The sequence below is a fragment of the Thamnophis elegans genome, chromosome 16 (genome assembly GCF_009769535.1).
Source record: "Thamnophis elegans isolate rThaEle1 chromosome 16, rThaEle1.pri, whole genome shotgun sequence".
In the NCBI taxonomy this organism is placed as follows: Eukaryota; Metazoa; Chordata; class Lepidosauria; order Squamata; family Colubridae; genus Thamnophis; species Thamnophis elegans.
The window spans coordinates 34,566,588-34,592,070 of record NC_045556.1 but is presented as its reverse complement, the minus strand read 5'-3'; the positions used below and the strand labels follow the sequence as shown (position 1 = coordinate 34,592,070).

The 25,483-nt window shown below is 47.6% G+C and overlaps 2 protein-coding genes across 2 annotated transcripts in view; one reads left to right on the top strand and one right to left on the bottom strand.

The window, feature by feature from the left end:
• The window catches only part of LRSAM1 (leucine rich repeat and sterile alpha motif containing 1), a 37,337-nt gene extending 32,504 nt beyond the window's left edge, over positions 1-4,833 (top strand). Inside the window, 6 exon segments of the mRNA XM_032232367.1 lie at positions 430-561; positions 851-932; positions 1,195-1,208; positions 3,368-3,487; positions 4,050-4,134; positions 4,137-4,833. Coding sequence (XP_032088258.1) covers positions 430-561; positions 851-932; positions 1,195-1,208; positions 3,368-3,487; positions 4,050-4,134; positions 4,137-4,174 — 471 coding nt within the window. The 3' untranslated portion in view covers positions 4,175-4,833.
• A 9,542-nt stretch (positions 4,834-14,375) lies between these two features.
• FKBP15 (FKBP prolyl isomerase 15) overlaps positions 14,376-25,483 on the bottom strand; it is a 48,383-nt gene continuing 37,275 nt past the window's right edge. The window contains 11 exon segments of the mRNA XM_032232587.1: positions 14,376-14,682; positions 16,390-16,485; positions 18,052-18,603; positions 18,802-18,909; positions 19,889-19,990; positions 20,800-20,892; positions 21,648-21,800; positions 22,422-22,538; positions 22,540-22,578; positions 23,493-23,629; positions 25,023-25,194. Of these exon segments, the coding sequence (XP_032088478.1) occupies positions 18,556-18,603; positions 18,802-18,909; positions 19,889-19,990; positions 20,800-20,892; positions 21,648-21,800; positions 22,422-22,538; positions 22,540-22,578; positions 23,493-23,629; positions 25,023-25,194 (969 nt within the window). The 3' untranslated portion in view covers positions 14,376-14,682; positions 16,390-16,485; positions 18,052-18,555.

The window sequence follows — 25,483 nt, the reverse complement described above, 5'->3', positions numbered from 1 at the left end:
GAATTTTGGCCTGCCACACTTTCTCTTATTTCATTATGCTGTTTCTTTAGTATAGTCGATGGGAGGGGGGGAATAGACAGGAGTAGGATTGTGGAATGTATTGTTTTTCATTCTTTACTAGAAGCCAAGGTCATCCTTTGTCTCCGCACTTTCACACCTGACCGGAAGCAGCTGGGTGTGGACGCCAGCGTGGAAGAAGAAGATTGGACCATGTGATGGACTGTGGGTGTGGGGACAAGATCATGTACTTTTAACTGGGTGGGATTCTGATGTAACTTCCAGAGTTGGAATCCCACAGCACGATGCCAACATGCCTGTCTTATTAAATTGGAACTTTAAGCATAGTTTTGCCTTCGACTCTGATTTAATTTTGCATGGTATTTGGAACGCTGACACCTTCCTTCTCTCTCTCTCTCCCCCTCCCGGCAGGAAGAAGGTCTGGAGAAGCAGCTAGTGAAACTGATGACCGACCTCTCGGCCGAGCATTACCTGCCCATCTTCGCCCATCACCGGATATCGCTGGAAATGCTCAGCAACATGGTCCCTGGCGACCTAGCTGAGGTCAGAAACATGGGCCCTTTTTTAACATTGTACATTCCCTTGTCGGGGGAGGTTCTATGGATGCGGTGGCTCAGTGGCTAAGATGCTGAGATTGTCAATCAGAAAGGTTGGCGGTTTGGCGGTTCGAATCCCTAGCGCCGCGTTACGACGTGAGCTCCGGTGACTTGTCCCAGCTTCTGCCAACCTAGCAGTTTTTGAAAGCATGTAGCAGGGGGTTGGACTAGAAGACCTCCAAGGTCCCTTCCAGCTCTGTGGTTTTATGTTCCAACCGCTCTTGTTTTCCCTGCAGATCAGAATAATGGAATCTGGCTTGCAGCACGCCATCATCCAGAAAGCCCGGGAGATACAGGCTGTAGCAGAAACGATACCAGGTTAACCTTTTTCGGATGTCCCTCCCTGTCCCCAGCTGGGGGTGGGGGATGAGGGCACATTTGGGGAAGTTGTTGTGGCCCGCCAGCAGCCAGCAGAGCTGAAAGCAGATTCGGACAGTGAGGAGGTTGGGGAGGAACCTGGGCCAGTCCTGGAGTCTGGGGGAAGGCTCTGATGAGGGCTCTGTGTTGGAGGCAGAGAGGGGGCCAGGGCCGTCTGACAGTTATCAGCTGCCTTCGGAGTCAGACATCAGTGGGGCAGAAGAACAGCTGGAGCCTGTTCCCAGTGTGCCCATGCGGAGAGTTGTCAGACGAAGGGAACAGCTAAAGAACAGGGGTGGACTTGGGAGTACGGCCACAGGTGGACGATGAATGGCCCCTCCCAGAGGGAACAAAAGAGGGGAGAAAGGGGAGTGGAGTTTGCAGGAGACCATTAGTTCATTCCTGCATTCTCGCCAAGTATTGCGGCCTCTGAAAGATATCAGCCTGGCCACTCTCCAAGCCTGACAAAGGTCGGTCATTGTGAACTACCTTGAAAGATTTTGCTGGAGAGGAATTCACTATCAATTCAATAAAAGGAGGTTTTTATCAGGATGAGCTGCTGGGGAAGCTTAGGTCAGAACAAGTACAACATCTCCAAAGCTTCATGATGGGGTGGGTTAGCCTGGGGGCACGGGGGCCCTGGGGAGCACCTGGGCAGAGGATTTTAAAACTGGGGTAGGTGTGTGTGTGCGTTGTTTTTTTTTAAAATTCTGCTATGATTCTTCTCAGTTTGGGTAGTTTTTCTATTTCAGAAAAGGGACAGCTTTGCTGCTATTCTTAAGTCTTCACATTCCAGGAGATTTCTTTGCTCCGGCTGCACACCTTGGGCCTTTGAAGCAGGAGTCCAACTCATTTGGGAAAGCGGCAAGCCATCTCAGACTAGTTGCCCTGAACGGCAGGCAGAACTTTGTTAAGTTCTGAAGGAGCCGAGGTGGCGCAGTGGTTAGAGTGCAGCACTGCAGGCTACTTCAGCTGACTGCAGTTCGGCTGTTCAAATCTCACCGGCTCAGGGTTGACTCAGCCTTCCATCCTTCCGAGGTGGGTAAAATGAGGACCCAGATTGTTGTTGGGGGCAATATGCTGACTCTGTAACCGCTTAGAGAGGGCTGAAAGCCCTATGAAGCGGTTATAAGTCTAACTGCTATATAAGTCTAACTGCTATTGCTATTAAGACATGGAGAGGAGACTACGCAGCAATTTTAGGATTGTAGCGTAGATGGAAGATAGGGCACCAAGATTAGTAGCTCGGCAAGAGTGTCAAACTTTCTTTGGAACACACAACTGAGATGCCTGGGGGGGGAGGGGGGTCTCTTCTCCCTATTCCACCATGTGGCTCGTTTTCTTTTTTTTTAGCAGATTTTTTTCCCCTTCTAGCAATAGCAATAGCAGTTAGACTTATATACCGCTTCATAGGGCTTTCAGCCCTCTCTAAGTGGTTTACAGAGTCAGCATATCGCCCCCACAGTCTGGGTCCTCATTTCACCCACCTCGGAAGGATGGAAGGCTGAGTCAACCTTGAGCCGGTGAGATTAGAACCACTGAGCTGCAGATAACAGTCAGCTGAAGTGGCCTGCAGTACTGCATCCTAACCACTGCGCCACCTCGGCTCTTGCTACACCACCTTACAGTCATTACATCAACATTGTTATGTCATCATACCTGTACATGTATATAATATTTCGCTTCTTTATTTACACACCTTTATACACACTTCTATATATATCTATATATAGTTTCTTGGCTTAATTTAATTTTATTCTTGTTTTGCAGCCATTTGTACCAATTGTTCCAAATTTCATAATATTCCGACTCTTCTTTTATCTTTTAATTTCAGTTATTTTGTCCATCTCTGCACAATCCAAAATTTTTTTTATCACTCATTCGTCCGAGGGGGTATTATTTTGTTTCCAGCATTGGGCAAATGCTATTCTAGCTGTAGTTAGCAGATGTGTTAATATGTACTTAATTTTCTTTGTATATTTCGCTTTGATTATTCCCATTAGAAAGATTTCGGTTTTGTATTTTATCTGTTCTCCTGTAATTTCTTGCACCCATTTCCAAATTTTTGTCCAATATTTTTGTGTTTCCGGGCAGGTCCACCATATCTGATGATAATAAGTCCCTTGTACTTTTTACACTTCCAGCAGGTCGGCTTCATATTTGGGTACATTTTAGCCAATCTTGTTGGTGATAAATGCCAACGATAAACATTTTGTATATATTTTCTTTAAGGGCTGCTGATCGTGTTAGTTTATTATTTTGTGTTCCAAATTCATTCCCAATCCACTAGATCTATGTTGTAGCCAAAGTTTTTGGCTCATTTTCTTCCTTGATTGCCCCCACCCCTCCTCACTCTCTGCCTCCCTTCCATCTGGTTGCAGAACTGTTGAAGCCAGCAGGAAAAAACGAGACCTTCCGCGCCGGAGTTTAGAGAAGAGTCGACCAATCCTGAAATCCCGTCGGCTCCATCGGCAGAAGAACATCATTGCGAGTGTGTAGTGTGTATGGAGCTAGAGGTAAGCCCTCCGGGGGTCCTTGCAGGGTGGGGAGGAGTGACAGACCACTGTGTTCATTTTTCTTTCCGGCCCACCTTAGCCCAATCGGCACCAAAATTCTGCTTGCGAGTTCTTTTTCCTTAAAAAGATCAAGGTTCCCCTCGCACATATGCGCTAGTCGTTCCCGGCTCTAGGGACGGTGCTCGTCTCCGTTTCAAAGCTGGAGACCAGCGCTGTCCGAAGAGGTCTCCGTGGTCATGTGGCCGGCCATGACTTAACACTAGAGGGCGCACTTCCCACCAAAGCAGTCCCTATTTTTCTACTTGCATTTTTGACGTGCTTTCGAGGTTGGCGGAAGCTGGGGCAAGTTACGGGAGCTCACTCGGTTACGCGGTGCTGGGGATTCGAACCGCCGAACTGCCGACCTTTCTGATCGACAAGCTCGGCGTCTTAATCACTTTGTTTTTTCTTAAAACAACCTCCTCCCCCCCTCCCCGCTGCCCCCCTTTTGGCGATCGCGAAAGTCGCTGGTCTCACGCCCCCGCGGCCTGACTCCACCTTCCTGCCTCTTCTCCCTTCCCAGGCCCAAGTCGTGTTCCTGAACTGCGGCCACGTCTGCTGCTGCCAGAGCTGCTCCGATGCCTTGCACATCTGTCCGCTCTGCCGACAAGAATCGCGCAACGGATCCGGCTTTTCCACAGCGGCTAGCCCACTCGTGGATGGGAAAGGGAAAGGGGGTGTGGTTTCTTTCTCCCCCCTCCTGGGAGAGAAACCTAGGGGGTGGGCGGAAACACACACACACACACCCCTTTGGCATCTCAGCCTTCCTCATTTCTGGTTTTGCACATCTTGTTTACTCAAAGCTTTAGTCAAAGTCAAAGCTGCTTGCTCGGAGTGTCTGTCTTGTGTTTCCGAGCAGTCCCCACCGGTAATTGCGCACACCGGACGATGGGGGCAGGAAGGAAGTGCGCGCCACGCCTTTGCACTAAATAATGTATGCTGGTTGGATTTTTTTGCTCGCTGTTCGTGTCCACTGTCCAGGAGTGTAAATTAATTCCAAACGTCCAGGCAATTGGGGAATAACTGAAGGACGCCCAAAACTCTTGGTTTGCTTCCTTGAAAACATTTCGCTTCTCATCTCAAGAAGCGAATTCTTCAGATTCTTGGATGAGAAGCCAAATGTTTCAAGGAAAGACAAAAGGAACAAAAGTCCAGTCCGCTTTTGGAAAAGCACCTTGGCATTGGATGATGGAGAATCTCCGTACGCAATTGTGGGGGGACTTGGCATTTAACCCCTTGGAGGAATTTAGGGGAAGGGTTGGTGACGGGATCATCCTCGTGGGCAAAAAAAAAAAAAAAGTGTGTCGGAGAACAAAAAGCTGCTTTTATACAGGGAACCTCGGCCTGGGTCGCTCTCAAGCGACTAGTCCTCGCTGAAATGATTTGAACCTTCCTGCCGTTATCTTCCTGTTGACGTTTGGGAAGTGAAAGGAGGAGCCGTTTACCAAAATAGTGGAGGGGAAGGGAAGGAAAAGATCTAACCAGCCAAAGATGGCATTCCTAGCATGACCACTCCCTTAAGAGACGAAAGCAGGTGGGATGAATCGAGGTTGGATTACTGGAAGGTAGTGCCACAATTGGGTGCCAGTTCTGTTGTGCTTGGCACCGCATATAGTTAATAACTTGGTTAAATTAGTCAGTAATGGACTCGAACTGCCTGGGCAGGCTCTTCTCCAGAAAGTGGGCAGAGGGGTGGGGCAGGAACACCACCAAGGTCAGGACCCCATGAGGACTGAAAGCTTCATTCTCCACCTGAAATATCTGCACTTTTCTTTGGACTGAGCCGCTTGGCCTTCGTTCTGGGATGCTCAGAATAGCCTTGGCAATTGGGGGCGGGGTGGGGAAATGTTCTCTGCCCACCTCTTCCCCACATCTTTCTGGGGCTGCCCCAGTTGAGGGGGAAGGAGGCCAGATAGGGACCTCCCAGATTGGATCTGCTGTCTCAATCTTGAGCCTTGAGGATGATTGAATGGAGGAGTCCTTTCCCGAGCTAGAAAGAGAGGGGAAAATTGCTGGCAGAGCAGAGGTGTCCAACTTCGTCAACTTTTAAGACTTAAAACTTCTGAAAACCAGCATGAGGGATTCTGGGAGTTGACGTCCACAAATCTTAAAAAGTGGCCCAATGTTGGACACCCCGGGTTGTAGAATCTGGAGGGTGGAAGGGACTGGGAAACTCCCACCTTCGCCCTGATTATTGCATCAGTCTTCCTAGGGCAGTGGTCGGCGAAATGGTGCGTGTTGTCTCCCGCTTTCTGGCATAATGGCGTGTAAAGACCAGCTGGCCGATGCCAGGAACCAGAAGATTGTCTTCCCAGTGCGCGCCATGTCACCACGGGCAGCTGCTCTTCAGGTTCCGGCACTTGCCCGCACAGATGAATAGCAAGCTGGCCGTGCGCTCAGCTGGCCGGAAGAGCAATGGACAACGCTTCCGTGTGCCCGGAGGGGTGGCCTCTGCATGACCCATTCTGGCACGTGTGCTGATAAGTTGCCATCCTGGGTTCGAGGCAGGTGGGGGGGGGGTGTGTTTCCTAAACCTTGGCAACTTGAAGATGTCCGGACTTCAACTCCCAGAATTCCGACCAGCCAGCATTCGCTGGCTGGAGGAATTCTGGGAGTTGAAGTCCGTGACATCTTCCAAGTTCTGCCATAGGTTGAGAAACACTGTTCTAGGGGAATAGAATTGCAGAGGGCACCTGAATACACGAGTATAAAAAAGAGATTGCTTTCGAGTTGGTAAGATGGGGTTGTATGCAAAACTCTGTTGGACTCTGTCCCCCGAGACAAGGCCTCAGGTGGTCTTGGATGCAAGTTTACAAGTTCTGATGATTCTCTTATCCATGTTGGGAACGGCTAGCTGTTGCTTGTTCCAGACCGAAGCTAGGAACTCCCAGAGAAGCCATCTCCGGCTGCTTGTCCCCTCCATTACCAGTTCTGGGGTACCCGGGGTTTTGGGTGAGAAGCCGTGAAGGGGGAGAGGAACGCCACAACCCACCACCCAAGCTTGAGTTCCCTCCCCCTCAAAAAAATCCTCAACAAGGGCCCCCTTATACCTCCTGCATGTTTGTCTGGTGCCTTCACCCATCTGTTTGCAATGTAATGTTTCTGTGTACGTCAGGCCGAGAAATAAAAGTCCAGAGCTTCAACTTGCAATGTCCTTCACTATCATGAAAGACTTCCGTTCCTACTCCAACCCTCTTGGTTTTAAAGCAGGACTCCGAAATGTTTATTTCCTCCGTCACGTAAATGAAGGCTCGAATCATCCAGGCCGAAAGTATCTGAAAAACTGGGCCCAATTTATTAAAACGGTGACCCATCCTTCATTCCAAATGATTCTCTGACTCCCCAAATAGCAATAGCACTTAGATTTATATGCCACTTCACAGCCCTCTCTAAGCGGTTGACAGAATCGGCCTCTTGCCCCAAACAATCTGGGTCCTCATTTTACCCACCTGGAAGGACGGAAGGATGAGTCACCTTGAGCTGGTCAGGATTGAACTCCTGGCAGTGGGCAGAATTAGGCTGCAATACTTCATTCTAACCACTGTGCCACCACATTAGATAGACAGACAGACATACAGTAGACAAAGATAGGAGATGATGGATGGATAGATAATAGGTAGGTAGGTAGATACGGACATAGAGACAGACAGACAGACCAATAGTACGTAGACTTATATACCGCTTCACGACATTGTTCAGTGACAATGCGCAATAGACATATGCGCGCTGACAAAACCGCAATGTCAAAATCGCTAATTGATTTTTGACACTAGCGCGCCGACAAATGCGCGATGACAAAATCCCACATACGTACGTTATAACCCTAACCCTAAAAGTTTTTCAATTTTAGTGTGCTTGTCATCGCGATTTTGTCGGCGCGATTTTGACATTGCGAATTTGTGGGTGCGATTTTGACGTCGTGTTTTAATCAGCGCTATTTTGTCAGCGCACATATTCTAGCGCGCAATTGTCGGGTCACGCCGCTTCACAGCCCTCTTTAAGCGGTTTACAGACTCTTGCCCCCAACAATCTGGGTCCTCATTTTACCAACCTCGGAAGGATGGAAGGCTGAGTCAACCTTGGCTGGTTAGGATCGAACTCCTGGCAGTGGGCAGAATTAGGCTGCAATACTGCATTCTAACTGCCACCACGATAGCTAGATAACTAGACAGACAGTAGATCAAGATAGGAGATAGAAATGGGAGATGATGGATGGATGGATGGATAGATGATTGGTAGGTAGGTAGGTAGATAGATATACTGGACATAGAGACAGACAGACCATAGCAATAGTACTTAAGACTTATATACCGCTTCACAGCCCTCTCTAAGCGGTTTACAGAGTCAGCCTCTTGCCCCCAACATCTGGGTCCTCATTTTAAACCGACCTCGGAAGGATGGAAGGCTGAGTCAGCTTGAGCCTGATGAGATTCAGCCAATGATCAGCAGGAGGAGGCTGCAGTACTGCACTCTTAAACACTCCGCCACTGCGGCTCAGTCAAAAATGTTCCTTTTGACTGAAGGAGTTACTATTTTCAGACGTTAACCTTTTCAGTATTATTTCCCCGCCTCCTTGAAATCGAGGTTCGGTACGTCTGCCGGGTAGGGTGGAAAGATTCTTTGAAGGGCACAGAAGACATAATAAAGCTTTGCCTTTTATAAAAACAAGCCCTTTCCCTGTAAACATGGCCAAGATTTTGGTTAGGACAACTGTCCTTAGCCCTGTGGACTTTCAGCCAGATGGAAAGTTACACCTGGCTGAGCCCACATAAGGCTGAATTGACAGCGCAACGCATACTCCCCCTGGCCCAACCAATGAGGTGGGTTGTTGGGAAGACCAAGAAGGTGACAAGTCCCTCAACTCTAGGTTAAAAGACACATCCGATGACTTGGAAGCAGCTACACAGCTTGAGGATGCAGGGTTACCTCGTCTTTTAAGTGTGCCCCAGATTTCTAGCTTCTGAAATGTGGGAGACCAAGCGCCAAAGGTGCCTTCAGCCAAATGAATCAATGCAGAGGTGATCGTCCTCCCAAATCTCAATTGAGCCCACTGTCTCTGAACAAGACGGAGATCAAGGGAGTTTTGCCCCATTTTATGACCTTTGTTGACACTCTTAAGCGATCGCCGTGGTCGCTGAGGCAGATCACACCATTGTGTTAAGTGAATCCCGATTCTCTGTGGACTGCACTCGTCAGAAGGTCATAAAAAAGAATCACATGGCACTGCAACAGTCATAAATGCGGGGTGCTATTCCCACAATTATTCCCAATGCCCAGGCAGTGTTCTGGGAAATTAAAGTAGCTAAGTCTGGGTGCTATTCCCACAATTATTCCCAATGCCCAGGTAGCATTCTGGGAAATTAAAGTAGCTAGGTCTGGGTGCTATTCTCACAATTATTCCCATGCCCAGGCAGCATTCTGGAAATTAAAGTACTAATGATGAAGACTAGTGTCCTAGAGAGAAAAAGGCAAATAGAAAATGAGGAGTCCTTGGTGCCCTCGAGCTTGCAAATGTTTCATGACTCACTAGGTAACATAATTAATGCTAGAAGGGAGTGGAGAGGACAGTAGGGCCATTGGTGTTCTCTGAGCTTGGTGGTTTTCTTGCAGACATTTCATGACCCAACTAGGCAGCGTCATCAGTGCTAGAAGAACCGGGGTTTAGTCTCTCCTTTGTACACTGATGACATTACCTAACTAGTAAGCATGAAAAAAATGGTCCTCGGTCACTTTTTTTCAGCGCTGTTGAAACTTGGGTCACTGTTGTAAGTCAAGGACTCCCTGTACTGTCGAGGCTCTGTGAGATCAAGACCGGGACATCAAGCTTGTAGAAGGTGCTATGAATGAGGAAGTCCACTCGTATCCTGAAATCACTGTAATAATGGAATTACTCTAGGAATAGCTTGTTTTGGGGGGTGGGGGGTGGAGAGAAGCTATTTCAGCCTCTGGCGCCTGTCACCTCCAGTAAACTCCCACCAGCGTTGAGTTAACAAGTCATTGATTAAGGATTAAAGTTCAGAGGAGGCAAAGGGGGGTGAGAGAGATGTTATTTGCTGGTTGGTGGTTCTCTACTCCTTTGTTGACTGGAAATCTCAACCCACTTTCAGTTGATTATGCGGAAGAATTAAGAGCATCCTGGTTATCTCGGATTTGGGCGCACTCAAGGCAGGTTGAATGAGTGCTTCAAGGAGTTCCTTGCGGCGACCGTCTTTCTCTCCTAGCAGACGTCCTTCTAGGTTCAGAAGAAGCCGGAGAGCCAAAGCAAGCTGGTGACCGGAGAGGATCTTCAGGAAGGAACTGTCTTGAGTTGGGGGGCTCTAGGAGAAACTCAAGTCTCCTAGAGTTTGATCTCAAGTCCTGAAGAAGACATGGCCCTCTTGTCCTCTGTGGAGGGCTGTGGAAAGGAATGCAACATCTGCTATGAGTCCTACCAAGCGGTTTCCACCAGGCGGGTACCGAAACTTCTCTGGTGTTGCCACACCGTCTGCCTTGCCTGTCTTAGGAAGCTGGTTTGCCGGAGCAGGGTGGTCTCCTTCGTGGTCTGCCCTTTCTGTCGGATGGTGACCCTCGTGCCCCAAGAGGCCTCCAAGCCTTGAGGAACAATGAAGCTCTCCTAGGAGAGATAGGACCACCAGGAACGGAGGAGTCCCAGGCCACCTCTGAAAATGGTTTGGAAGAAGACAAAGATTCCACAAGAGGTTCTGACTGGTCCTTTGGCAACATGGCCCTGCCTCTGGAGTACACCTACAGACCTACTTCGCCCATCTTCACCGTCAGCAGCATCGTTCCGGCCTTTCCCATGGGTTCCACGTGGGGATGTGGAGCGGCTCCGTCTGCAGGAGATGCGAAACGCCGTGGTGATAGAGATGCCTCCAAGGACATTTTCAGCTCCTGCATCTGTGGAGAACCTGCGCATTTGCTTCGCGGTGACTCTGATCCTCCTTGTGGTCTCCATCTTCTTCACGCTGGTCTTTTCTTGAGCAGGGAACGCCGGATGCACCACCGTGTCCCAAGGAGCGGCCTTGAGGAACGATAAAGTTCTCCTACAAGAAATAGGACCAGAATGGAGGCATCCCAGTCTGATCTCAGCCAGAAGAAAGAAGGTTCTATGGGCAAGAAGCAGCTGATACCCCCAAACAAAAGACCCACATATTGCTCCTAGATTTACTGTCCTCTCCTGCTTGATTATTTAGAAGTGACTTCAGGACTTTCTGATCCGCAGCGATGAAGTCGCCTCTGTCAATCTCTTGCTCTCTTTATGGTGACTCTGCACAATATTCTCCACGGCAAGCAAAAGTGACAGTGTTCCTATTGGTGATGATCTACAATTCTTAGACCCCGAAGCCAGGCATGACGAGGGATGAAGGATGCTGGAAAGATGCGGATTAGCATCAGCTAGAAGGCTTCAGGTTTCGATAGGATGTACAATGGATGGAGGATCGATAAATTTGTGGATGGATGGATAGATGGATGAATAAATTGGTGGATGGATGGATCGATAAATTGGGTGGATGGATGATGAATTGGTAGATGGATGGATGATTTGTTGATGGATGGATGAATGGATGGATGATTTGTTGGATGGATGGATGAATGATGGATGAATTGGTGGATGAATGGATGAATTGGGGTGTATGGATGGATGAATGGTGGATGAATGGATGAATTGGTGCATGGATGGATGAATTGGTGGATGAATGGATGGATGGATGAATTGGTAGATGGATGGATGAATGGATGGATAAATTGATGGATGAATTGGGGATGGATGGATGGATGAATTGGGGATGAATGGATGGATTGGATGAATTGGTAGATGGATGGATGAATGGATGGGATAAAATTGATGGATGAATTGGTGGATGGATGGATGGATGAATTGGTGGATGGATGGATGAATGGATAAATTGATGAATGGATAGATGGATGGATGGATGAATTGGTGGATAGATGGATGGATGAATTGTCGATGGATGGAGCAATCTCAGCCATTGTAGACAACTAACTGACACATTTTATGGACTTGGACTAACAATTACCTGGTCATTTCTTTTGACTCCTTATCACGTTACGTTATAGAAAGTTGCAATAAAAAGTCCTTTTTTAAAAAAACAGAGGTCTAGATCTTTTAGAAGACTAAACTCCCAGTTTCTAGCCTGAGGCCATCACTAGATGCATCCTTAAGACCAGCAGCAAAGCTGTCCCTTTTCTGAAACAGAAATTTACCCAAACTGAAAGAATCATAGATTTTTTTAAAAAAAAAACGCACACATACAGTACGTACCCAGTGTTAAAATCCTCTGCCCAGGTGCTGCCCAGGGCCCCCCTTGCCCCCAGGCTAACTCACCCCATCATGAAGCTTTGGAAATATTATACTTGTTATGATCTAGGCTTGATGAGCCGAGGTGGCGCAGTGGTTAGGGTGCAGTACTGCACGCCACTTCAGCTGACTGTTATCTGCAGTTCAGCGGTTCAAATCTCACTGGCTCAAGGTTGACTCAGCCTTCCATCCTTCCGACGTGGGTGAAATGAGGACCCAGACTGTGGGGGGAGATATGCTGACTCTGTAAACCGCTTAGAGATGGGCTGAAAGCCCTATGAAGCGGCATATAAGTCTAACTGCTATTGCTATTGCTATTTCGCAGCCATAACTGTAAACTCAACACAAAACATTAACCGTGAATAATGGGGATGCAACCAGACCCACCTTCTCGTAAAATTAAAAGAGTCGGGATGAGTGGCGACGTCATTTCCTTTAATTGCACTTTTATTTGTTGGTTCTTCCCACCACCCCCACCAAAAAAAAAAAAGAGAGAAAGAAAATGAGAGACAGAAGTTGGGCAAATTTGGCCCAACTGAAGAAGGCCCAGCCGAGTTAGTGCTACATTCTACATCCGAAGTGGAAAATCCGGAACCGACAAAAGTTAGCCAAGTGCAAAAGACGAAAGAGATGAAGGTTTCAGGGAAGGACGGAGAAATGGGAGTTTTGGGGAGGGGTGTTCATCCCCCAAGACTAACCCCTACCCCCCCCCCCCAATTGGTGTTTCCTTGTAAGTGCTGCTGTCAATCAGAAACAGCGACCTTTGAAAGAAATTCCCCATCCCTTCCTCCTTAAAAACAGACTCGCTATCGCTAGAGCGAAGGCTCAGCTAATCTGGTTTGCTTCCACTCAAAAGACCCATCCATACATTAAAAAGGCTTATTGGGGTGGGGGGGGGGACACCTTTTTTTCCCAAACATTTAGGGTGCCTGCCAGCCACAGATCTGAACACTGAACCTATAGAAATGGAACACACACTCCTGCTCCAGGTAGCCCCTTCCCCTTAAAATGCTGAACAGTCTTTTCAGTTGGGGGTGGAAATCTTCTTCGGACACCTCAGCTTTTAAAAAAAAAGGAGGGGGGGGGACACTGAGCCCCAAGAAAAGACTTTGCAAAGTAAAGAACTCCAGCGCCGAAACCTTTTGGGGAAAATGGGAGAAAATTGCATAGGGACGAGGGAGCCACTCCCACAGTTGCCGTTTTGACCTGGCCCGAAACGTGGAGAAGGTGGCCCATCAAAAATCCATCTCAACAATAAGGCAAGGAGTCGCTCAACGTGCAGAGATGCTCTTTCCGGTGATTCGAAGTCGGAGAACTGATGAAAAATCACCCGGATATTAAAACTTCCAATCTAGTAATTCGTCTGTCACTAAAACTGCCTTTCAGTCCTTGAGCCATTTCTATCCTACTGTCATTCACTCCCTCTCTCTCTTCTCATCTCCTCTCTCAATCATTCCCCCCTTCTCTCTCTCTCATCATCTCATTCCACCTCTTCTTCTTCGTCTCTATCATTCTCTCTCTCATCTATCATCCCCTTCTCTTTCTATCATTCCTCCTCACTCCCATCTATCATTTCCCCCCCCTCCGCTTGTCTGTCTGTCTACCATTCTCTCATCTATCATTCCCCACTCTTCTTTCTCTCCTCTCTCTCATTCCTCTCATCTATCATATTCCCCGCTTTCTATCATTCCTCTCTTGCTCTCTCTCATTCCTCTCTCATCATTCTCCGCTCTCTTCTTCTCTCTATCATCCTCTCTCTCATTCCTCTCATATCTATCATTCCCCTTTTTTCTCTATCAATCCTCTCTCTCCTCTCTCTTCCTCTCTCTCATCTATTATTCTCCCCCTCTTCTTTCTCTCTCTCTTTCCTCTCTCTCATCTCGTCTTTCTCTATCATTCCTCTCTCTCATTCCACTCTCTCTCATCTATCATTCTCCCCCTCTTCTCTCTCTCTCTCATTCCTCTTTCCTCCTCATATCTCTCATTCCTCTCTCTCATTCCTCTCTCATATCTATCATTCCCCTCTTCTTTCTCTATCATTCCTCTCTCTCCCTCATTCCTCTTTCACCTATCATGCCCCCCTCTTCTTTCTCTCTATCATTCTTCTTTCTCTCTCTCTCATTCCTCTCTCTCTCTCATATCTATCATTCCCTCTTCTTTCTCTAACATTCCTCTCTCTCTATCTTCCCTCTCTCTCTCATTCCTCTCTCTTACATCTATCATCCCCCCTTCTTCTTTCTCTCTCTCTGTCTCTCTCTCTGTCTGTCTGAAAATAGGCTCCCTTCTAACCATTTAAACCTTCGTGTAGGCACCAATTGTTCTGCTTGTTATATAAGGGAAGACAGATTCGCAAGCAGGGAATCCTCAAAAGCACCAGTGGGGAGATGTGGGGTGGACAAGAAGGGGAAAAAAAACCCCTGGGATTCTCCCATGTGCATCGCAGAAGAAATCCGGATATGCACAACGCTGCTTTCAGCTCCTCTTGTACCGCCATGAAGACTTTCTCTCGCTTGCAAAGAAACAGGAGCCTGAATTTCAGAGTTTAATGCAGAAAAGGGCTTGCTTTGTGCTTCAGTGCAGGGGAGAAACCTCTGACATTCAAGGCCCCTGGGGGGGGGGGGGGGACGCAAGGCAATCCCAGAATCTTGCAGAGGGGGCCTGAGTGCCGGCCAGTTCTCAAGCCCACCCCCTCCCCTGTGCAAAACAACCAGGCAAAATGTTTCCGTCGTGAGTCTCCATCCAAGCTTCCCTCCACTGCTCATCCCAGCCAATCCAGGTCATCGTCTTCGTCATCGTCACCGAAGAGCGGGGTCGGGGGAGGCCGTCCTTTAAAGCTCTGGAGGACCGAGGAAGACAAGTGTGAGACTGGAACGCTTCCCAGAGTGGACCACAACCCCACGGACTCAGATGTACAGGCAGTACTCGACTTAAATCGGTTAATTTAGTGACCGTCCAAAGTTGCCATCACTCTGCTTAACAACTAATTCCCACAACACTGTTAATAATTTACTAAGACTGTAGTACTATTCTTTTCCTTTCTAGTATCTATCTCTCCCCACTTATGGCTATAACCAGGTTGCTGGTATCTTTCAATTTATATTTTATTTGTTTCCTAGTATGATTTGATTGCTTATTAGTAACCTTGACTATCTCTTAAGTGTTGTATCTTATGATTCTTGATGAATGTGTTCTATTTTATTCTCCTCATGTCCATTTGCACCAAGACAAATTCCTTGTGTGGTCCAATCACACTTGGCCAATAAATATTCTATTCTATTCTATTTTTTATATTCTATCCTATTCCCTATTCTATTCTATTTTCTATTTTATATTCTATTCTAATTTTTTTATATTCTAGCCTATTTCCTATTCTATTTTCTATTTTTATATTCTATTCCCTATCTATTCTCTATTTTCTATTTTCTATTCTATTCTATATATCTATCCTATTCCCTATTCTATTCTTTCTATTTTTATATTCTATTCTATTCCTTTCTATTCTATTTTTTATATTCTATCCTATTCCCTATTCTATTCTATTTTCTATTTTATATTCTATTCTATTTTTTATATTCTATTTCCTATTCTATTCTATTTTCTATTTTTATATTCTATTCTATTCTATTTTTTATATTCTATCCTATTCCCTATTCTATTCTATTTCTATTTTTATATTCTATTCTATTTTTATATTCTATTTCCTATTCTATTCTATTTTCTATTTTATATTCTATTCTAGTCTATTCTATTTTTATATTCTATCCTATTCCCTATTCTATTCTATTTCTATTTTTATATTCTATTCTATTCTATTCTATTTTTATTCTATCCTATTCCCTATTCTATTCTATTTTCTATTTGTTATATTCTATTCTATTCTATTTTTATATTCTATCCTATTCCCTATTCTATTCTATTTCTATTTTTATATTCTATTCTCTTCCCTATTCTATTCTCTATTTTTATTTTCTATTTTCTATTCTATTCTATTTTTTATATTCTCTCCTATTCCCTATTCTATTCTTAATTTTCTATTTTCTATTTTCTATTTTCTATTCTCAATTCTATTCTATTCCTTGTTCTATTTCCATTCCCTATTCTCTTGTAATGTATTCTGTTCTATCCTCCCCGCTCATCTGTGGATCGCGCAACGACCCCTCCCCAGCCCCCGAGGCTTTTCTGAAGCCTGGGGAGGGCGAAAAACGGCCTCCCGTCGCCCCCCCTCCCCCGGAAGCGGGAAACGGATCAGTTTCTGAACTTTCGGGTTGGTCCATTGGGGCCATTTTTTCGTCCTCTCCGGGCTTCAGAAAGCCTCCTGAAGCTCGGAGGGCAAAAAAAAACAGCCCACGGGCCAACTGGAAGTTCGCTCTACATTCTGGGAAGAAACCGTGACTTAAGTCCTTCAAGCCAACTAGGTGTGAAATCCTAACTCACACCCCAAATTGTTGGACCAAGAGTCCGAAAGGGGTTGTTGTTGTTTTCTTTGAGAGGGGGCAGTAAATATACAACCTTGCAGTCTCCCCCCCCCCCCCCCAAGCCTCACCAGTTCTTCATCGTCCTCGTCCTCTTCCAGTGGACCTGCTGCTGAGGCAGCTTACAGACGGTTGCTTTCAGCAAATTGGCTTTATGCTCAGGGGTGCTGCACAAAATGAATAAGCGAATAAGTGAACTAACCAAAAAACAAAACGGAGCTGCCTGTAATTGTGGCTGGAAACTGCTAGCATCTCAAGATCCCTTTTAGAAAAGCCTTAAAGAGGCTTATTTAGCTCAAAGACCCCTCAACTCTCCTCCCACAGGAAAAAAAAACAACAAGCCAGGATTCCTACCCTCCCCATCACAGCATCTACATGCTGCAATACCTCCCCCCCACCCCTCCGTCCCAATGGTAAGTCTATCCCTGTTAGCAATAGCAATAGCAGTTAGACTTATATACCGCTTCATAGGGCTTTCAGCCTTCTCTAAACAGTTTACAGAGTCAGCATATCGCCCCCACAGTCTGGGTCCTCATTTCACCCACCTCGGAAGGATGGAAGGCTGAGTCAACCCTGAGCCGGTGAGATTTGAACCGCTGAACTGCAGCTGAAGTGGCCTGCAGTACTGCACTCTACCCACTGCGCCATCGGCTCTATGTTCTGACCCAAGCTTCACCAAATCACGAAGCAGACTCCTTTTTATTAAGCAAATGTGAATTCCTCTCCTTCACATTTAGCAAAGTCCTGGCAAAGTCTTTCAAGGGAGGATTTACAGTCACAGACCTTATCTGGCTTGGAGAGCTGCCAGGCCGATCTCTGCAAAACTTGGCAAGGAGTCTCGGAGAGTCACGAACCAATGAAGCTAATGGTCTCCTACAAACTCCACTTCCCCTTCACTCCTCTTTTATTTCCTCTGGGAGGGGCCATTCATCGTCCACTTGTGGCCTTACTCCCAAGTCGACCCCTGTTTTTTAGCCATTCCCTTCCTCTGGCAACTCTGTGCATGCACACACTGGGAACAGGCTCCAGCTGTTCTTCTGCCTCACTGATGTCTGACTCTGAAGGCAGCTGATAACTGTCAGATGGCCCTGGCCCCCTCTCTGCCTCCGACACAGAGCCCTCCTCGGAGCCTTTCCCAGACTCCAGGACTGGCCCATCTTCCTCCCCAACCTCCTCACTGTCCGAATCTGCTGCCAGCTCATGCAATATGTTACCCTGTTTCTCCAAAAATACGACCTCCCCGGATAATAAGCCCAATGGGGCTTTTGAGCGCATGTGTTAAAATAAGCCCTCCCCCAAAATTAAGCCCTCCCTGAAAATATTGCAACACAGCAGCAGCCATGAGGTGAACACGCTGGCCGCCTCCTGCACCTCGAAAATAATGAGACCTCCCCAAAAATAAGGCCAAGTGCTTATTTCGGGGAGGGTCAAAAGAAAATAAGACTTTGTCTTATTTTCAGGGAAACACGATAAGTTCTAGGAGAGCCAAATATGCAATGGCTCTTCGTGAGAGAATTTTCTTGGAAGAGTCAAGGGATCATCTCTCAGCTTCCCAAGCTGGAGAGGTCCTATGCTGATGGACATCAAGATCCCTACAAGGGATGCAGATGTTCTTGCTAAGGTTTGCCTCCTCTGGCCCCAAATTTGGGGAGCTCGGGGTGCCTCAACTGACTTGGGATGATGTGAGGACTTGCTGAAAAGTGGCGTGAAGCTCCCCTCTGATGGGCACTGACCTGGAATCCCCAGACGGAGGGATGGATGCTGGTGGTGGCATCTCCCCAGCTTGGACTTTCTCATCTGTGGTACCGGATGGGAGGTTCAAGGAGGTTGGATCTTGGTTAGGAACATCTGGGGAAGTGTCTTCTTCTCTGTCTGGCTCCAGTGTAGGCACAGCTTCCTCCGCTGCTGGCTTCAAGGGAACAGGATCTATGGGTGTGTCCTCAACAGCACCATCTAAAGCATGCGCTTCTGTTGGCCCAGAAGACACAAACCGCCTCCTTATTCTCCACCTCTGGAGGTTTGTTGACCGGATTCGAGGATGACGGGGTCAACTCAACAGGTCTGTCTGCTCTTTCCTGCTTGCTTTGGCTTCCTTCTAAAGAGAGAAGCAGAACCGTTTGGGTCTTCTTCTAGGTGGTCGGAAGGCACAGGAGATGCCACTGCCGGCGTCTCATCAGGACTGCCTGGCTGATCTCGGGCGAGGGCCACTGGGCTTCCTCTCTGCGGGTCCCTGCTCTTCAGTGGCTGCCTTCTTCAGACCTTTCCAACAGCTGCAGAGTTATTGTCTGGCAACAGGAAGGAAGGAAGGAAGGAAGGGGAAGGAAGGAAGGAAGGAAGGAAGGAAAGGAAGGAAGGAAGGAAAGGAAAAGATTAGTGTCTCAACCTCTCGCTCCTCATTTAGAAAACTGCAGGAGGAGACCTGTGAGAGAAGACGAAGGAGGAGTTCAGCCGAAGGATGATGAAACCATGGCTTTGAAGGGTACCTTGATGGTGCTCATGACCACCCCGAGGACGATCCTTCCAGTGTAGGACTCCTCCAACTCAAATTGGCCTCGGAGGGAGTGGAAGACCCCGTTCATGATCTTTTTCACCTGGAAATGGAAGAGGAGGTAGAAGCGTTACCTGTTCTGACCGAGGCTTCCCAAGAGCATGAAGTCAACTCCTTGTCCCGGCAAAAGCCCCTTTTGTTAATTGACTGAGAATTCTGCTCATTCACACCCAGCAAAGTCTTTCAAAGGAGGATTTGCAGTCACAGACCTTATCTGGCTTGGAGAGCTGCCAGGCCAATCTCTGCAGAACTTGGAAAGGAGCCTCGGAGAGTCGCGAACCAATGAAGCGAACTAATTTTCTCCTGCAAACTCCACTCCCCTTTCGCTCCTCTTTTATTTCCTCTGGGAGGGGCCATTCATCCTCCACCTGTGGCCTTACTCCCAAGTTGACCCCTGTTTCTTTAGCTGTTCCCTTTGTCTGGCCACTCTGCGCATGCACACACTGAGAACAGGCTCCCCCTGTTCCTCTGCCTCACTGATGTCTGACTCCGAAGGCAGCTGATAACTGTCAGATGTCCTTTTATCTGTATCAGAGAACTAGTTTGGCAGCAGATCTTTCTCCTTGCCCCTCAAGGCCATCTCCTCTGGACCAATTGCTGACGAAGCAAAAGGCTGGAATCCCTACAGATTCTTCCTTCCTTTCCATAAGGTAGATCAAGGTGTCAACACAAGGCCCGCGGGCCAGATCCGGTTCGCGATGTGCTCGGATCTGGCTCGCAGGGCTGTCTTGGTAAATGTAAGGGGCCGGCCCGCGTCACTTCGGCCCGGTCTACCCAATGTGAAGAGGGAACATGCTAGCAGTTTGGGGAGTGGCGTGAAGCTGGCCATGCCCATCCAGTCGGCCACGCCCAGTGAGTGGCATCAAGTGCCCCCTCAGTTGGCCACGCCCACCTGTCCCCCCAGCCCTGATGCTGCCCTCAACGAAATAGAGGTTGACACGCCCGATGAAGACCATTTTTTAATTATTATTATTATTATTTTAAAAAGGATCCTACTTAATAAGGGGTTTCCATGGACATACCTCTTCAGCTGAAGCTGTCGGTGGGGTCCTACTCCTAAGCTCTTGGATCCGGTCTTCATAATGGGCAGTGAGGTCTTCCAGCTGGGACTGCAAGGACGCACACTGGCATGGGGTTTAGAGAAAGAGAACATGCCAGTGTGATGGGAGGCAGAATTCTCACCTCCAGTTTTGCAGATTTTTTAAAACATTTTTTTAAATTTTATTTCCAAAGTTAAAATGCAAAAGGAAAGAAGAGACCAACTAACCACCATCAAACACAAAATATATATAGAGATATAGATGATATAGATATAGATATATAGATAAACACACTCAAAATATTGGATGCTTTCTCCTCTGCTTACATACCATATTTTTCAGAGTGTAAGACGCACCTTTTCCCCCCAAAAAAGAGGCTGAAAATCTGGGTGCATCTTATACACTCAATACATTTTTTTGCCTCCCCAAACCCTGCCCCCTTCACCAAAATGGCCATGCATACCCTCTAGGAGGCTTTCAGAGAGCTCCTGGGGGCTGGGGAAGGCAGAAATGAGCAAAAATTGCCCCGTTTTTGCTCAATTTTACCCAGCCCCCAGGAGCACTTTATAACCTCCCTAAAGGCTATCCATGCCTTTTTTTAAAATGAAAAATTGGCCCATTTTTGCAAAAAATGGGCCTTTTTAACTCATTTCCCCCCCCCAACTCCCCAGGAGTAATATGCAAGCTCCCTAAAGGCTATTTGTGCCTTTTGGGGGGGGGGGGAAACGCACCCATTATCACGAAAAATGGGCCGTTTTGGGGAGGTTTGCAGAGTGCAAAAACCTTTTTTTTAAAGTTTCCTCTTCAAAACCTTGCTGCGTCTTATATTCCGATGCGTCTTATACTCCGAAAAATACGGTAACGTCCGGGCCCAGGAAAGTGCTGAATCTCACCTTGCCTTTAACTGCCTCTAGTTCCTCTACTTGATCCTGCAGCTGTGCGGATTTTTGATCCTCTGAGCTCCTGCTGGCCTTGAGCAGAGAAATCTGGAAAGCAGAGACACAGGTTAACATTCAGACAGGCTGAACCAGACGGCGTCTTCTGAAGCATCCAGTTGTTGGCTTACAACAGAGCCTAGAGCCGTGATGGCAAACCCGTGGCATGCGTAGCCCTCTCTGTGGGCACGTGAACCAGTTGTGGGGGTTGAGGAAAGCTCAGAGGAGGGATCTGCGTCGGAGGCAGAGAGGGAGATAGACAGCACTGAGGCAGAAGAACAGCTGGAGCCTGTTCCTAGTGTGCAGATGTGCAGAGCTGCCAGAAGACAAGAACAGTTAAGGAAAGCAGGGGTCGACTTGGGAGTAAAGCCACACCCTGGAGGTGATTGGCCCCTCCCATAGGAAACAAAGGAGGGGCAAACAGGGAGGGGGCTTTTGCAGGAAACAATTCGTTCCTTCGGTCATTTCAAGAGTGGAAAGTTCTGTTTGTGACTATAAGAGACTCTGTGCCAAGTTTTGCCCTGCTCTGCGTTTGGAAACTAGTTATCTGGCAGCTCTCCAGATGAGATAAGGTTCGTGTGGATAAACATTCCTCTGAAAGACTGTTAGCCAAGCCTTGTTGACTGTGAATGAAAGGAATTCACAGTTGTGTAAATAAAAGGGGTTTTGCTCTGCTTCATGCCTTTTAAGGACGCCTGGATCAAAACAAGAGGTTGGATCCTTCATGGGAACGTAAAGACTCCAGGCTGATTCCTCTCTTGACTCCACCACCAGGCTCTGCCTGTCCTTCTCCTACCGCTACCCACCTTCTCTTCCAGTTGGGAGACCATCTGCTGCTGGGCATCCCGTTGCTCACACACTTCCTGGAACTGGCGGGCGTGTTGCTCCTTGGCTGAGCTCAGCAGACGCTCGCATTTGGCTTCCCACTGGGACTCCAGCTCGGTCTGCAGAAGGGAAAACTTCCCAGAACAAATAGACGGGTTGACTTCCATTCTAACACAACGATTCCCTGCCTTTCCTGCTCCCTAAACACCATTAAAGGCCGTGGCGGTGACTTGATTCCTTGTAATGTGATGAGGAGGCTGCGTGGTTAGAGGACTTTCCACAGCACTGTGGATAGTGTCTGGGAGTGAAGGGGGACATTGGCCTATTTAGCCGCAGAGAGCAGGTTTTAGAAAATGAACAAAAACTGGAAATATTTAGCAGCCAAACACCCAGATAAGCAGGGATTGACACCAGACAAATAACAAGCTGAAAGCGATATCCTAATCGAGGAACTACGGAGGAGTCAATCAAGGAGAAAACAATACCCTAATCAAGAAAGCAAACTACACAACCATTAATACAGGGAAGAAGCAGCTACTGTCTATAAACAGGAAACAGATGCCACACTCTACTGACGGTGCTACCTAGTTGGGTCATGAAACGTTTGCAAGTTCAGATTCCACAAAAACCAGAATTTCTACGAAGGAAAAAGCTACAGATCCTAAGAGGAAGAGCCTTTCCTTGACTTGCTTAAAGCCTGAATTTCCAAGATCTGTCACCCAACTTAACCTTGGGGGGGGGGGATTCACTCTCACCTGCTCTGAAGCAACGTTGTTGGAGGAGGCCCGTGACTTTTTCAGAAGCTGCCGGAGTTGGTCCATCTCTTCCTGGTAAGACTTACGGATCTCATCGGCCTCTTCTTCGGCCTGTTTTCCTCTCGAGTAGAGACTTCTTCTTTCTTTCGGAAAGATTCTGAAGGGGAGAAAGAAGATGGAGACACGGAAAGCAGCCATGGGTTGAATAGAATAGAATAGGAATAGAATAAAATAAGAGTTGAAAGGGACCTTGGAGGTCTTCTAGTCCAACCTTCTGCTTAGGCAGGAAACCCTACACCACTTCAGACAAATGGTTCTCCAACATCTTCTTAAAAACTTCCAGTGTTGGAGCATTCACAACTTCTGGAGGCAACTTCTGTTCCACTGATTCATTGTTCTAACCGTCAGGAAATTTCTCCTTAGTTCTAAGTTGCTTCTCTCCTTAATTAGTTTCCACCCATTGCTTCTTGTCCTGCCCTCAGGTGCTTTGGAGAATAGTTTGACTCCCTTTTCTGTGGGGCAGCCCCTGAGATATTGGAAGACTGCTATCATGTCTCCCCTAGTCCTTCTTTTCATCAAACTAGACCTACCCAGTTCCTGAAACCGTTCTTCATATGTTTTAGCCTCCAGTCTCCTAATCCTCTTGGTTGCTCTTCTCTGCACTCTTTCTAGAGTCTCCACATCTTTTCTACATCGTGGTGACCAAAACTGGATGCCGTATTCCAAGTGTGGCCTTACCAAGGCATTAAAAAGTGGTATCAACCCTTCACGTGATCTTGATTCCATCCCTCTGTTGATGCAGCCTAGAACTGTGTTGGCTTTTTGGGCAGCTGCTGCCCACGGCTGGCTCCTATTTAAATGGTTGTCCACTAGGACTCCAAGATCCCCCTCACAGTCGCTACTATTGAGCAAGGTGGGAAGACTGAGCAAGATGGGAGGACTAGGGGAGGACGGCCTGTTCCTTCCAGTTTTCGACCTGCCAACACAGATCCCTACCAACTGGGGACGTGTGTGACGCGGGCACAATCTAGAATTCTAAACAGCATTTCTAGATCTTTCGGAGGTCCTCACCTTCTCCAAGTTCTCTTTCTCCAAGCGGAGGTCAGCCAGCTCTTCCTCCAACGCCGCCAACTTCCCATCCAGCTGCTTACGGTTCTGCTTCTCTACCGTGAATTTAGTCTTGGCCTCTTCGGAGGACTCCCGAAGTTCTGCAAGAGTTGAGAAGAGAGGAACAAAATCACATAGGTGGCAGCAAGCACAGCTTTGAGGCACCCCAAGTGAGGTCTAAAGGATGTTTAAGGGCTGCAAGGAAGAAAAGTTGGGTGTTAGGCAGTGGTGGGTTTCAAATTTTTTTAGAACCTCTTCTGTGGGTGTGGCCTGCTTTGTGGGAGTGGCTTGCCGGCCATGTGACCGGGTGTGAGTGGCTTGCCAGCCATGTGACTGGGTGTGAGTGGCTTGCCAGCCATGTGACTGAGTGGGAGTGGCTTGCCAGCCATGTGACTGAGTGGGAGTGGCTTGGCAGTCATGTGGCTGGGTGGGCATGGACAACTTGTAAAATGTGGTGAAACTCACTTTTACAACGCTCTTGATTACCAACCAAAATGTTGGCTCAGAAACTCTGGCATTTGAAGCACGCAAGTCTTAAAGCTGTCAAGTTACAAGACCCTCGCACCCCTAACCCTTTAGAAAAAAAACACCCCAGGGGTGTTCCAACTTGACAGCTTTAAGACTTGTGCACTTCAACTCCCAGAATTCCTCCTCCAGTCATGTGGGCTCAGGAACTCTGGCATTGAAGTGTGCAAGTATTAAAGTTGTCAAGTTACAAGACCTTTGCACCCCTAACCCTTTAGAAAAAAAACCCCAGGGGTGTTCAAACTTGAGAGCTTTAAGACTTGTGGACTTCAACTCCCAGAATTCCTCCTCTCGCCCTTCATCTTGATGTGTGGACTGGGGAGGGGGGGAGGGAGCTGTAACCGGTTCTAAACGGCACTGTAGATTTGTGGAAGCTCTTCTATAGAAGAGGTTAGAATTGGCAGGAACCCACCCCCCGTGTCAGGGTTCCAAGTAACGCCCTCAACGAAAGAAGAGTCCGAGGCTTGAGTTTCTTCAAAGCTCCGTTTTATTAGAGATGTCCTATTGGGCACATCTGGGAAAACCCGGATCTGAAAGCTTCCAGGTGTTCCCCACTCAAACGAAAGTCCAGGTCCCTGCCCAGCACCCACGTGTCCATTCCATGATCCAATCAGGCACCATCCAAAACTGGAGGTGCCTCCCAGACAGTCACACCATCTCGCAGCTGCAGGGCACGATGGCCTTGACTTTCTGAGAAAGGATGTTATTATGGCTACCCACGCTCTGTATAATCCTTCCCTCCCATTTTCCCACAATAGAAAAATGTGGCAGGCCTGAAGTCCCACAGGTAAAAGATGGCTTCCAAGTGACATTGAGTTGGATCTAAAGGTTGGGTCAATCCTATCTTCTGCAGAAGGTGGAGGACACTGAAGCCCCCATCCAAGGAGGCCTTCACCAGTCTGAGAAAGCCGTTCTACTGTACTGTAGAGATGTGTCTTCTACTTCAGCATCTTCCTCACCTTCCCTTACCTGCTACCTGGGCCTGCAACTGGTTAAGCTGGGCAGCATGCTTCTCGGCTTCCTTCAGGGCAGCATTCAGTTGGGAGCGAAGGTCCATCTCCTTCTTCTGGTGGCTGGTCAGCTCCAGCTGAAGCCGGGAGATCTGGGCCGTCGCCGCTGCCAGCTCCTCGGCAACTTTAACCTGCAACGTGAAAGGATGGGAAAAGCAGAGGAAGAAGTTATGGAAGAGTTTTTCCCAAAAACAAAAAAACGAAATGAAAACAGAGGGAATTAAAGCACAGGTAACAGGTGAGAGATTCCCTCCAAAGAGTGAAATCATGTAGGAAAGTGTCAGGTGCGGAGAATCAGGGCTGGGCATCAAGGTCAAGTTAAGCTGGTTTATTCCTCATGCCTAAACCAGGGCATCTAGTCAACTGCTAACATCAGCCGGCATTAAATGGGTGCTAGATAAGAGTTACTGAAATTCAAGA